Source organism: Carassius carassius, chromosome 49 (genome assembly GCF_963082965.1).
Source record: "Carassius carassius chromosome 49, fCarCar2.1, whole genome shotgun sequence".
NCBI classification, from domain to species: domain Eukaryota; kingdom Metazoa; phylum Chordata; class Actinopteri; order Cypriniformes; family Cyprinidae; genus Carassius; species Carassius carassius.
In genome coordinates, this window is record NC_081803.1 from 4,049,361 (window position 1) to 4,064,681 (window position 15,321).

General features: G+C 36.9%; 1 protein-coding gene across 2 annotated transcripts; it reads right to left on the reverse strand.

Moving 5' to 3' along the window:
• Nucleotides 1-5,984: 5,984 nt before the first annotated feature.
• Nucleotides 5,985-15,321, reverse strand: LOC132132410 (ras-GEF domain-containing family member 1B-B-like). 2 transcript variants are annotated; one of them, XM_059544776.1, is made up of 14 exons: nucleotides 15,123-15,321; nucleotides 11,995-12,184; nucleotides 11,776-11,898; nucleotides 9,947-10,084; nucleotides 9,351-9,575; nucleotides 8,561-8,635; nucleotides 8,357-8,449; nucleotides 7,947-8,049; nucleotides 7,752-7,831; nucleotides 7,301-7,396; nucleotides 7,114-7,209; nucleotides 6,902-7,025; nucleotides 6,511-6,583; nucleotides 5,985-6,414 (listed from the first exon to the last, which is right to left on the reverse strand). In XM_059544776.1, the coding sequence occupies exons 2-14, from the start codon at nucleotides 12,175-12,177 to the stop codon at nucleotides 6,393-6,395; spliced, it is 1,431 nt and encodes a 476-aa protein (XP_059400759.1). In that variant the 5' UTR covers nucleotides 12,178-12,184; nucleotides 15,123-15,321; the 3' UTR covers nucleotides 5,985-6,392. The 2 variants fall into 2 exon arrangements, with proteins under 2 accessions (XP_059400759.1, XP_059400758.1); XM_059544775.1 differs by lacking the exon at nucleotides 15,123-15,321 and adding an exon at nucleotides 14,361-14,787.

Sequence of the window (15,321 nt, forward strand, 5' to 3'; positions counted from 1 at the left end):
TTAAGATGTCCTAGTGTGAGCACACCCTAATTATTCTCCTGCATCCCGCACATGAGTCTACCCGCGCACATCAAGTGTTGTCCCGCTCCGCACTCTGCTGCGATGGGTCCCGCGATCGTGCAGGTCTCTTATAAGAAGATGCCTGTTATCAGTGTTGGGGAGTAACTAGTTACATGTAACGGCGTTACGTAATTTAATTACAAAATTATTGTAACTGTAATTAGTTACAGTAACTACGAAAAAATGAGTAATTAAATTACAGTTACTTATGAAATTTTTAACGATTACAAAGGGGATTACATTTGAATATTTACACACATCCACATACAGATTTAACTGATTTCTTTCCCAAATTGCACTGACTATTCTGAGACATACCGCCCTAATAATTTCCGGGTTGCGGAAATACAGTCTGGTTCGTAGAATCCAGTCATAAAAACGAAATGCCTAACGGGGACGGAATATGCCACATTTTGGATGACTAAATCAAAAGTAGGTCAGTACACTTTAATCAAAACATGACATCGACTAGTGTCTGTGAATATAAAGCCCCAAAAATGCAATATATCACATTCTGCGTGTCTGTGGAAATCAGGCAAGGACTGGACACCGGGAGAACCGGGACAATTCCCGGTGGCCTGGCAGCCGATTTTGCCCCACTTTTTAATATCATTCTTGTATAATTGCCTGCCGAATGTACTAAAGCGATCATTTGCGAATCCGCCATTTGATAATTAAATCTCTAATAAGTCATGAATTGTTAGTCATGACTCGCGCGCTCTCCGCGCCTCCGCCAAACGGTTTGGATCAGACTCAGAGTAATCAATGCGAGAGAGAGAGAGAGAGAGAGAGAGAGAGAGAGAGAGAGAGAGAGAGAGAGAGAGAGAGAGAGAGAGAGAGAGAGAGAGTGGAGTGTGGAAGCGCACAGCTGGAGCAGAGAAGCAGAACTCCTGTTCAGGGTTTCAGGTCAGTTTCATCTGTAAAGATGCTTTTTTGTCTTTGTTTTTTTATTTATTTAATCAAGCAGCAGCACGTTGCTCATCAGTCATCACTCAAAATACTATATATAGGACATCATTATTATCTGTTGTAATGTTACAGTAGTAATTTAGCTGAAAAAAAATCCCGATTTTTTATTATAGGTTTAGGGGGAGCTACGACAGACAACAACACAACCCTTACGAAAATTAACATTTTTAATATTTAACTATAAATCCAGAGAAAATGGTTACTATTGTTTAACTGTGATAACCAAAAATGTAAAATTATTTTACAAATGTATTTATTTAAAAATAAATACAAATCCATTTGCAAAAAAAAAAAAAAAAAAACAAGGTTATTTTACTTTTATATAGGCTAATAAAAGCATGGTAATTTTTTGTAAGGGAAAAACATGACTCGTGTACACTATTAGGATTTTCTATAAAGATATTGTAGTATTGTAGAGTATTGTATTGTAAAGTATAGTTTTGTTCAATCTTGAGTATTAAAGTCATGAGAGAGATGGATAACAGGGCAAAATAAAGAAACTGAAGAGAAAAATGGAAATGAAGGTGCAGTTCAGGAGAGAACTTTTAATTATTTTGCATGTCCCCAAATAAAAGATTTAAACATTTTTTATGTCAGGTCCAAAAAATAGTTTTGTCCATGAATTTGTTTGTATGAGTTAGAATTTTCCAGTCTGAATTTTTTTCCCAGTCCGCCCTTCCTGTAAATTAATGGCAAAGACATGGTTTCATTTACTACACATAGGACTGAAGCTCGCAGTGTTTTCAACCTCTGCCATCTCAATATAGGAGTACACGAGCACATAAACATCATTTCTAGAACTGCTCTGTGTCACTTCATGTACATTTTACTTATTTTGAGAAAACTATCATCATATACAGAGACATAAGTTTAAAAAAAACACCAATGTTTCAGGAGTTTAGTACACAGAATACGTCACATGCTTATTAGATAACTGTATTTAAGTTGATGTATATGCTTTTATTTATTATTCTTTAATTTTCACATATTTAGAAAAGTAATCAAAAAGTACTCAAAAGTAATTAGTTACATTACTTTAATAAAGTAATTGAAAAAGTTACACTACTATTACATTTTAAATAGGGTAACTTGTAATCTGTAACCTATTACATTTCCAAAGTAACCTTCCCAACACTGCCTGTTATAATGTTTTGATCAAGGCTCTGGACTCTTGAGTAGCCTATAACTAGTTTTTCTATAAAAAAAAACTATAAAATATTTTCTATAAAAACGTTAATGTCCTGGCAGTGACAAATAGCTTGTGTTATATTAAATTTAATTACATTAATGTTAATTCTAATAAATAAGTTGAGATTTAGGCTACAATAAATATTTTAACTGCTACTATGTAAAAGGAACATTGCTGTAAAAAGCACCTTATTTGTTTAAATTATTTGCGAACCAAATGTTATTACAGCTTTGTTCATTTAGTAGTTGGGCTACTTTTCAATGAAAAAAGTGCACAATACACTACTTTTGAATGCATTATTAGTTTTGTTCATCACATGCGATTAATCACAGACAATAATGCAATTAATCACGATACATTTTTTATAATATATATATATTTATATATATGATATATATAACAGTATTTAAACCCTTCACAAAGGTCAGAGGTCAGAAACTATAAATGGTACATTTGAAAATTAACCATTTGAAAATAGGTTTTAAAAATGTAAATATGTTTTTTAGATGATTTAATCAGACATGTTATGCCAACAATGATTTTAGCACTGTTATGAAACGTGTAATGTGCTTGTTTGCAACATGGAAAGTGAGCAGTGCAGTAAATCAAATAAATCAATGATAACATATATATATATATATATATATATATATATATATATATATATATATATATAGCGCATTTCAGAAAACACTTTTCATTCATAATCAAGTCTGTATAGAGAGAGAGACTCTCGCCTGAGCGCACTGCTCTTAACATGACCGTAACGAGCTCATCTCAGCGATCTCATGTTAGACGTGTGAGCCAAAGATCAGTGCTCAGAAATCAAGCGACACTGAACCAGAACGACTCATGTTAGGGATAAGGCTAAGAGCACAGAGGGAGCAGGACAGGTCCGGAGGTTCGGGGGCGGAGTCTCGTCATTGTTTCCCCCTCAGATAAATGATTGCATTCATAATTTAGAAATCATCGCTCAGAGCATCCAACTCACACCAAGACAACGGAGAGGATTTTATAGCCTGTGCTTAAGATAAAACTGGTAAGATGCGTTTATGAACAGAAAGTGAATTTGAAAATGTTGTGTCAGATCCAGAGGGAAGAGCGCGTTATGTGCATAGACTGTAAGGTTATGTGCTGAGCAGCATCAGCAGCTCTCGAGCCGTGCCTGCAGGAGCTGTGCTCGGTCCATGTGCTCTAACACACACCTCCCGCTCTGACAGATCGCTTTCAACGCCTGCAAGTGCTCGGACACACGAGAGACCGCCTGTGCTGCAGGTATGCGCGCGCTATAATTATAAATGATTTATAGACCGGGGCTGGTTGTCACGCTTTTACGCGTGAATATTTCTTAGGATTAAAATGTATTTCTGAATGCTGCATATAGGACATATACCTTTGCTATAAAGAAGCTATTTTTACCATTATTGCCTGTAGAGATAGAGTACATTCAACACACGTTACATTTGGACACTTTACAGCGGGGCATGTTGTCATAAATCGGCACAGGAACCTCCTGTTTACAATTTTACATTTGACAAATTTTCCTTTAAATATTTAAAATCTAAAACTGTATCTAGAAGAAAAGGTATCTACCCTTTAGGCTATTTTGAAGTATGTGATTCATATTCGTTGTATTACAAATTGTAAATGTAGGCCCTATGAACTTTTAGATATTAAGGACGTTCTTTTGCACTGTTCAGATGGACCCATCAACATCCAGCCAATGTCTGCAGATGATTCAGTCAGCCAGGAATGCAGAGGAACAAAATCCAGAGGCATACCTGTATATGAAGAACGGACATCTATTTTTCAGAGCCTTTAAGGATATTCCTGAAAACACAGAGCTTTTAGTTTGGTATGGCAGAGATCTAACCAAACTGCTTGACCTCAGCACAGAGAAAAACAATACTAAAGGTTTCAATGCATTACATATTATTTATATGACCAAATTATTTTAAATGCAGTGTTTCAGAATCAGTGTTTATATATATATCAGTTAAATTAATAATTCAATGATTCACTAATAAAGTCACTTGCTTCGTTCATGAATGCATCAGTGTTTTTGAACGAATTGTTTCATACATGTTCATTACTGAATGTATATTGTCTTTCTCTTATAGGTTTCAGTTGCTCTCAATGCAAACAGTTTTCTCTTTGAGTTCCCTCTGTTGGCACACAAGCTTCTCCAAGGAACTCAAACCTACCACAAACGTCCACAATTTAGCACGAGAGCAGGAGAACTGCAAGAACAATCGTCCTGCAGATGCAAAGAGCGCTAAAAGAAGACGTTCTCTTGAATCAGACACAGACGAGAGTGATGGCGAAGCGTCATCTTTGGACACCCATGGGGATGAAAAGGTATTTGTGAAAAGGTTTTGTGTTAATGGGGTGAATAGATGTTCCTGGTCATCTGCCAGCAAAAAGCCTTTCAGTGAGGGCCAGAATTCTTCGTGCAGCCAACCACAATGCCATGACAACTGCAGGACAGACCCAGACAAACAGGATTTGAAATCTAGAACAACAGCGACAAAGTCTGCATTCACCAGTGTCAAAAGATGTTCAAGTTGTCAAGAACAAGAAGAGCGCATTCATGCAACCTCCTCACACCATGCCTGATATCCCGCTGATGTCAGCCAGTTTTCCCAGTGACCTCATCCCTAACCGGACGTCTGTCCACCCCAGCATTCTCCAACTCAACTTCCACAGCTCTGCTTATCTTAACATGGATCTTCCAAAACACTTGGTTCTTCTTGACAGCGCAAACCTTTGGTCCAGGACCTCCCGGCTGCAGCGTCCACATGCTGCTCGTCTGCAGTCGCTACTGACCCCCCATCTCTCTTCTCTCGGTCTACCTCTCCAGAACCTGTGTGCGAAATGTAACCTTTCTTTCCATATGACATCAGTCCTGGTGCAACACATGACGTCCCACCACAAGAGGGCGCTGTCAGATGAGAGGCTGAAGTGTCCCATATGTAACGAAACATTTAGAGAGCGTCATCACCTCTCACGTCACGTGTCTTCTCATACATAAGCTCATGTTTAAAAAAAAAAAAAACCAAACAAAAAAAAACTTCTCATATATTTTGTGGTATTATGTATTGTTATATTTTTTTATATTAGACAATGCCAATACTATCAACAGGAAATGTAGAGGGGCATCGCTTATTAAACTTAAAACAGAATGTTTAATATTTAGATTTATTAGATACTTTTTCAATTATGAAATAAATGTTTAAGAAATCTAAAATGAAAATACCGTTTTTAATAACACATTGCATTTTACTTGTGGTGCGACTTGTGTTATGCTGTAATTTATTTAAAGAAACGAGATAAATACAATTTGTAAACAGCTGTACCATGAATTTGTGCTGTTAGAGCACTATTTGATGTTGACAGTTTTATTGTTCTTTAAATAAAAGTTTTTTTAAGCAACTTTTTTGTATCATATAACTAAATAATAACATTTTAACGGAGAAACAGCATTCAATTCCACCTTGGTGTGTGTGTGTGAAATAATCCCAGAGAACATTCTTTTTGTATACGTTCACTGAAATGGTTAAAAAAAAATGCACGTTTATCTAAACTGGTCACCACAGGTCCTAGTAGCAGCAACAATAGTTTGACCACTAGGTGGCGCAAAAGCACTTTTTTACTTGCCATCAATCTCTACACCACCAACTGACTAATCCTCACTTATGAATAGATAATAACAATAATAAACCTCCTATATGAATGAAAAGAGAAAATAAATAGTGACACAGAAGAATCAGCTTAATTCAGCGATCATTTATAGGGAAACATACACACTGATCACATGAAACTATAATACACATAAAAATATCTTTTCTTAATATTGTTCAAATATGTTCAGTACACAAACTATTAATACCACTTACCAAAAAGCAAAAAAGAGAGAATGTAATCGTAGAACAGGTCAGCCAGCGACATGCTCTCAATTCACTCAGGAGATCTATAGCATGTTAATAACACATTTCATTAAGGTACTTGAGGTAAATGAGATGAGTATGTTTCCTTTAGCATAGTGTTACTGTCACAATGAGAATCCAGCCTCAATTTCAGCGATGAAACCACAGAAAAGTGAAATGATTAGAAAAGTCCTTCAAAGTCTTCAGTGCAGTGTTCTTGTGTTAGGACACGATCCCAAATTCACCGTTCACATTCTACTGAGGGACGACCTGCAGCAATGAGAGACAAACGAGAAATTAAATTGAGTCTGCATTTATAGTAGAGGCAAGTCAATGTTATTTAAAAATGATAACTTAATGTCAAACCTGAGTGAACGGCGGGTGTCCCGCTCCAGATTGTTTTCAGGACCTTCACTCTCATATGAAGCGAGCTGGAGCTCTGCAACACAACACAAAACACATTTATTCCATTAACCCAATTAATTCACCAAAAACTATTTTAAATGTAAAGAAATATTGGTACCACTTTACTGTAATGTAACGGTTACATTTACATGCTATAGCAATAAATAATGCATACATGCAACTAACTGTAATCATAACCCTACAGTAAATACATGTAGATTATTACTATTACTAAATACTTAATTGTGATTGGTCGTTTCTTTCTTTTTGCAAACCAACTACAGCAACTTCACCATCTAGTTTTCTAAGAGCAAGATTAATAAAAAAATTAATTTAAAAAACCCCGGCTCACCATCTTCACTGAACACTGGTGCGCTGATGAGATACTGCAGGGTTTTCCTGTCCCTCTCAAAAGGACAGATCACCTGCCTCCAGGATAGAAACTCACTCACATGCTTGGCCAACTCCCAAAATTTCTGTCATAAGAGTAAAGAAAAGCTTTATTTTCCAAGCAACTAGATAACCAAGTGATTCAGTTTTATAGAATATTAAATGTCAACTTACCTCAAAATTGATGTGGCCGTTAGGTAATCTATTGACACATCCTTCATTCAGGAAGTAGATATCCTTTATGAACAAGCTAAAGAAGGGGATGACAATCTGAAAGACAAGAAGAGTGCATTCATATTAAATTCACATGGAATTCATGTGAACTGATGTAAAGTGTTGTATAAAAAGCACACGAAATTACCATTTCTTGGCTTGTGTGTGCTGTACTAGACCTCTGAGTCGCTCCTCGCAATGCAGTGCGGTAGCTGTAGAAGTTGCTAGATGGGTCCATTTGGTGCTAAGAAATCAAAATAACCAGCAAAATTAACTGTGTTGATAGAAAAACCATGTATAAATTAAAGCATCCATATATAGTGAGGTCTAAAAGTTTGAAATCATTTGTAACAAAATTGCATTTTTTTAATTTTCTAACGCAATTGCAATTTAAATAAACTTAATTTGTGCACAATACATTGTCACAAATTGTGTGGTGACAAGAGAAATGGTGCAGACTTTTTAAATATACCTTAATTTTATCTTAATGTTTTTTTCTTTTTATAAAATCTTGAAATGTTGTGTATTTCCAGGTTTAAATTAGACGATGGTCTCGGACTACCGTTTCTTTCTCTCTGACTCATAACAGCTTTCCTTACCACCAGGATGTCAAACTTGTCTGTGTTGACTTTATTCCAGGTTTTCTTCAGTCTGGATACAGGGTTCATGTTCATTCCAGCTACAGAGTAAAACATTGTTAACAATGCAAATCAAGACTGTGGCTAAGAAACTGTATTTCCAAAGCTGCATTTAAAATTAATAGTTAGTGACAATACAATTCAATATGTACTCACTAATAATAGCCATTAATGAGTTGAAGTTGCCAATGTTGAAGCATTCCTGTGCCACGTCTATAAAGAACTCCAGCACTCTTGCTCTGTGTTTCTTCTTCACTGGCTGAAGACAAACCAGCAGAGGGAAGCATGTGATTGTCAGTGATTGCAATCATGCGCGGTTACACAGAGCATTGCTTTCAATTGGTTTTGCTTTAAGATGCAGATTTTGCATTGGAAATGAAGTAGCAAACCAACACATTTGGAACATTCAAAAGTGACAAATTGAACCACACAGGCTCAGAATTATACAAGGGACAGAGTGGTTACACAACCTTTGACATCAACAACAACAACAAAATAAAAAAGATTTTTGCCTGATAGCACTGCTTTGCTTTTTTCCCCCAAAAATAGATTACAGGTGTACTCACCATGCAAATTTCTGTGGCTATCAGGTAGCTCAGTCTGTTGAACCATTCAACGTAAGCCTCAAGGTTACTTGCTTTTCTTTTGCTGAAGAAACTCTGAAGGACAACATTTCAACTGTCAAGCTGCTTCTTTATCTGTGCCCATTCGGTTTCTATTTTTACAGTGTCTTACGTAATCTTTGACTACAGCTGTGTGACCAGGCTTACCTTATGGTTGTCCGAGGGTCTTTTCTTAGCAAACGCTCGAACAAATTCTTCAGGGCCAATATAACTGAGTCTCTCCTGCATGCAGAAAACATGAGAGCAGGTTTAAAGGAGTAGTTTATCTGGTAATAACAAATTGCTGAAAACTTGAAACCAAGATGTAGATGAGTTTATTTCTTCTCCAGTATATATTTGGACAAATGTAGCATTGCATCACTTGCTCACCAGTGGATCCTCTGCAGTGAATGGGTGCCGTCAGAATGAGAGTCCTAACAGCTGATAAAAACATCACAATAATCCACACCACTCAAGTACATCAGTTCAAGTCTTGTGAAGAGAAAAGCTGAGTGTTTGTAAGAAACAAATCCATCGTTAAGACTAAATTATGGATTATGGACTCATATTTTGGCGGAAAGCAAAGTTTTGAAGTTTTTGTAAACTTCTTAATGGATTTGTTTCTTGCAAACACACAGCTTTTCATTTCACATTAATTGACATTAACTGATGGGACAAGATTCATGTGGATTATTATGATGTTTTTATCAGCTGTTTGGACTCTCATTCTGACGGCACCCATTCACTGCAGAGCATCCACTGGTAAACAAGTGAAGTAATGCTGTATTTCTCCAAATCTGTTCTGATGAAGAAACAAACTAATCTAGATCTTGAATGGCCTGATGGTGAGTTCATTTGCAGCAAATTATAATTTTTGTGCAAACCATTTAATACTGAACCATGAACTACAGAACAACAATACTGACAGCCAATCAGAGTGAACCTTGATGTCACTCACCATCTCAATGTGTGTCAGCTGTTGGGCGAAGACAAAAGGGTCATCGCATAGGTTCAAAACGCACTCGTCTCTGCGTACTAACTGCTGTTTGGACTTGAGGGCGAGCGGTCTGTCCATGGCGGCGGCAGTGGCGCTGGATGTCGCCAGAGACTCTTCGTACTGTCCGAGGGTGGTCAGTTTGCGTAAGAGGCGCTGAATGAGTCTCTGCATGGCCCTCCGTGAGAGCTAGTTAAAAACAACACAACCATTTCCTACGTCAGCATTATATTATCCATTCATGACTGGAGCCAAAAATAATATTTGGTAACTGTAAGCAGTGTTGCTGATATCACAGCTTGAGCAAAAAGGAAATAGGTCAGAGGGTTTGAAGCCAAACAGCGTATATGCAAATCCAACGCATTTGCATTTGGCCCCATAACCATGCAATGTTGTTGTCCAATATAGGGATACCCCAATACAAAAGCATTTAGAATTTAGTCAATATGTCACGGTTCATTTATTCAAGATTCAGCTAAAAAACAAGAAGTTTAAAAACAAACAATAACATGATGCAATCATGATGTTTCTGCTAGATCATGAGGATCATCTCTGCTGACCTCATCTCCGAAGGCAAGACGATGGGTCATCTCTTTGAGGCTGCGCATCATGGGCTCATCCCTGAAGTCATACGGAAAGGTCTCGGTCCATTCTGTGAGCAGCTGCACGATTTTCGGTGCTATTTCCCGTATTCTCTTCTGTGGATTAAAGCAAGACAATTTAGCACTGAATCACCTATGGTTTGCTACAAGACAGTAGCTATTAGGTAATATCTACTAAATAATCGGTTTACTAAAATCTAACATCAAGTATCAAGTATCATTATCAAGTTTATTTTAGTAACGTCAATTTAAATGCACAAAAAACCCACATTGAAAAAAAATCACTTTTCTATTATGATAGTGATTGTATATTAAATAAATATTTTTAAAAGGATAGTTCATCCGAAAATTTACTCAGTCAAGCCATCCTAGGTGTATATGACTTTCTTTTTTCAGACGAATGCAATTGGAGCTGTTTTGGAGTTGTCCTGACTTTTCCAAGCTGTATAATGGCAGTGAATGGGTGTTGAGATTTTGAAGCAAAATAAAGGGCATCCATCCATCATAAAAAAGTGCTCCACACAGCTCCGTGGGGTTAATAAAGGCCTTCTGAAGTGACACGACTCTCACGAGTACCAAATTTTGTTTACAGCAAAGGAAAACCAGTGTCCTCTTGGTTTATATTGAAATCCTTCAACATTTTTTTTTTTTTTTTTTTACTTCCAACTCCCGACCAGTGTTTTGCTCTCTTCTCTGTGCTTTCACATTCGTCACTCACAAACACCACTCTCTCATGAATGTGCGTAAGACAGTTAGCAGAAGCTAGTGATTACGGGCTTTATAAAGTTTTAAATATCAATATTTAAATTAATGCATCTATTAACTTCAGAAGGCATTTATTAAACCCGTGGAGCCATGTGGAGCACTTTTTATTATGGATGGATGCAGTTTTTTTTTTTTTTAACTCAACACCCATTCACTGTCATTATAAAGCTTGGAAGAGCCAGGGCATTTTTTTTATATATAAAAAGGGAAAGTATTCAAATGATTCAATGAATGCATTTAAAATAGTAATGGGTAAATAGTGAATCAATATGGAAAATGGTTAGATTCAATTAAAAACCAGAGATCCTAAACCTGACCTTTACCTAAAAAATTTAAATGTTATAATCATATACTCACCCTCATGTTGTTCCAAACCTATATGAGTTTCTTTCTTCTGTTAAACACAGAGGAAGATATTGTGAAGAACGTTGGTAACCAAACATTTTCAGGTCCCCATTGACTTCCATGGTATGCTTTGGTTGCCAACATTCTTCAAAACATCTTCTTATGTGTTCAACAGAAGACAGAAACTAGATGAGGGTGGGTAAATGATGACAGAATTATCCCTTTAATGCATTTGCTACGAACCCAAAGATTTAAACCCCTAATGGAAGTGATTTAGTTTTAATGTGTTGTGTCACATGGCATTGCTGATATTTTGGCATATTAAAATAGAATTGATTCATGAGTTGTCACACAGGTGTGTGTGTGTGTGTATCGGCTATTTAAAAAAATATTCAAACGTGGTTATCATTTATTATGTATGACTTTGAATCTTTTGTTCAAGTGTTCAGAATGTGAATGTGCTTTTACACAGATTAATGACTTATTCAGTCATTTGTTATGAATAATTTTATCTTTTGGTCTGCGTCCATCCAATACCTTTCAGTGGTTAACTGGAATTAATTCACTGGATTATCCAAAAACAGACATTACCACATGGTTATGCAACACATCCAAGTTTATTTCCAGCACAGATAATAATATTATGACATAATACTAATTTGGTGATATAAGATTACCTTATGTGTCTGTGGGTCTCCAACCCTGTGATGGTCCACACAGAGGTAACAGACACGAGACATGAGCTCAAACGGATGCAGGAAGAGACGGGAGGTTAGCAGGAAGGTGAAAATGTATGATCTCTGAAAAATGACAGGCAAATCTCAAGCGTCAGTCAAACTCTTTTTTTTTACCCTGCAACTACTAATCATCACAGGCAGCGAATGCTGTATACTTACATCAGGGTAATAGTCCACAGTAGGGACTAAAAGCTGTATCAGGGCTTCCAGAGAGCCAGACACAAGCTTATTATCACGGTAGTGCAGACCTCCATAGTTCTCCTCCACAGGTTGGCGGTGACTATGACTGCTGCTGTAAGTGCTAGGGTTGAATTTGCTTGAATATGGAGTTGTCTGTGGCATTTTGGACCTGTGGACGAAAACATTAGTCAACCAGTAAGAAAGTTGCATAGCAGCATCCCTCTGAAACAAGGTGCGAAATTAACACCCACCACCAGATGAACACCGATACATGCATGTAGTCTATATTTTGCTTATCTACTACCCAACGTGGCGGTTAACTGTCCTGAATTGACATTTAGCTGTCAGTTTAAAATAAGTTAATAAGCCACAAGAGGGATAAGTTTATAAAAACACATTTCTTGGAATATTAATTATTTTTTTATTTTCTTTTTCGATCCGTTCTAACTAATGCTTATGAACTTTCAAGATCAATATAAGCAAAATCTCATCAGAGGAAACAATGTTTAAACTTTTAACTGTCACTGGGTAAGCGGTGGGCCCAATTTATTTTCCCAATCAAGACAAACTGTATATTATCTTTTTTCATATTTAGCGATTTCCCCCCTCTATTTTCTATTTATAACTTGACTTGACTTCAATAATGTGCAAAGTGCTTTCTTTATAAAGAGTCCAAACTTCAAACCATCCAAGATGTACAGATTTCAGTTGGAAATGTTATTATCAGGTCTAGGCTGAAACAGTGGGACAGTTAACAGGTTCAGTTTAGTTGTTAGTTGTAAAGGCACACATATTCGGTCGACATAAGCCAGTTAGTAACAACACAACACCAATAGAGCAAGTGACACTTTAGACAACTGGCCCAAACCTCTCTCAGGTTGAACCCTGGACAGGGATATTAACAGCAATAGTGTCACTAAAAGTGCACTAGATATTTACAATGTGAAAATGTAAAAGCATTCTTTATTCATGATTTGACTTCGTAATTACAACTTCCCAACTCGCAAATATGAACTTCCCAGAAGGAACTGAACACACCATTATTTACAATCAGGAACAATAATCCGCCAATGCGCACTCTATAATTATTTGCACAATGCAGAAGTTCATTTCTGATATTTCAAGCTATTTGAAAGGCAATTCAAATTGGGAGGACACAAACAAACTAACAAAATGCAAAAGGGCCTTTACCAGGTCAGAAAAGATTTTTTTTTCTCCTGCTCTGGAATCTCTGAAGCTCCTGTATACTAGGTGTACTGTTCACACTAAACGCATTAATTTGGATTAAGGATGGGTCTTGTTGTCAAGCAGGTTTAATGGCACGAGTCTTTTCTTGAACCACTGATCTCCATTACGAAACAGACCTACTGCTTTGCCCCACTCCATGTAAAAAAACAGTACAGAGGGAAGAATAGCTCATTTGTGTGATAAAAGTGTACGTGAAATAATCCGATGTGCTCGTGCTTAGAAGCAAACGTTCCAAATTCTGAAAAACAACTCATTTGACTGGCAACGATGTTTCTATGACAACAGTGACTCACCGACCAACCACGTTCCATTCGAATCTTCCCTTTCGAACGAGTCTCGTGATTGTCCTTATTCATCGACCATTAAAGCGATTTAAAATAACCCTGTCATCATTTACTCATCCTCGTGTTGTTCCAAACCTGTATGACTTTTCTTTCTCGCGTGGAACAGTAAAGGAGGTGTTGAGCAGAATGACAGTCTTTCACTGTATGGAAAAAGACTAAATGAAAGTGAATGCTGACTGAGGATGTCAGCAGCTAACATTCGGGATTCCTTTTTGTAGCAAGAAAATCATAGATGTTTGGAGCGAGTGGATGAAGCACTGAATATTATTTTTGTGGATGAATGTGTCCCTGGAGAAGCATAGTAAACAACTTAAATGCAAACTTTTCTGTAACAGCTCGTGACAGTTTACAACAAATATACACAGAATGAAAAGGAAGAGATTGTAAACAGACGGTGCAGTGCGTGTAATTACACGAAACTTAACAGGCACTGACTCATCAGACCAGACTGAAAATCACAGATGGACGATGTGCAACATGTATGAGCAACAACGAAACAATAACAGATGGATTAAAAAATAAATAAATAAATAAATAAATAAACTTTCTACATCTAAATAGTGAAACAGTTGAACCAAATATGAATAACTAAAAATGCAGTAAACTAAATGTATTTTTAAAGTAAACTTAGAAACTTAATTTTACGTATATCTTTTGATTGCACAATTACACATTCACTAGCCTAGGTATGGGAAACAGCAGTGATTAAGTACTAATGGCAGCTTTTTGAAAGACGGTGATTTAAAAACTTACCACAAAATGAAAAAGGTAAATTTCCGAGAAAGTTAACTATATGGATATCCAAGGAAGTCCAACAGAAAGACTCCAAAACGCGTGCGCACCCCAGATCAAGTTGCTTTCTTACAATGAAAGCTCGCTGATTGTTTTCTTCTCTTTCTCTTGATCGCGATACTAATGATCAGTTCACTGTTAGCGTGGCGCACACGGATACTCTGAGATGACGATCGACGGTCCCCATTGTTTCACCAATAATCCAGATCATGAACATGAGAAACTAATACCGAATTCCTATAACACAGAAAGCATTAAGAAGGAAAACCGGAAAATGCGGTTTCGCCCACAAGGAAGGACCGACCAATCAGATGCAAGAAGCAACACATTGAAATTTCACAGTGATCTTATTGGCCAGCGCGATGTCCATCAACTCCCAAGAAGCGCGCAAACCACGGACAAACTACAACAGTCTACAACAGTCGGGGAAAACTACAACAGTCGGTTGTTTAGAAGGTTCAAGTTTACTGAGGCTGTCGGTTGTTCACATACTTCACTTGTTTTTAGTTCCAGAATACATCAGCATTCATTAATTTTGTCTCTGTGAGTCGTAATCTATATACAGGGTATAATATTATATAATTTAGATCATGTAAACTGAAAAAAAGCAATATAAACTAAGGCAAGTCATATTCAAAAGTAAAGGTGAAGAAAGCGCCACTTGTTTCATTAAATGAGGATGTACAAGTACACATTCTTCATGAAACAATATGCAAAGAATACCAGGAAGGCCTACTGGCCTGAGATTTCGAAGTGTGCAAAAAGCAAGCTTTGCTATCTCATAAGGCCTGAAGGGTCACCAGAAGTCCAAAAATAGCTCAAGGTAAGAGCTACAGGCACTTAAATTACCACCCGAGGAAATTAGCCAACATAGTGCATGTAATATGCTGACAATGTATTTATATTATACATCTTCCTACAT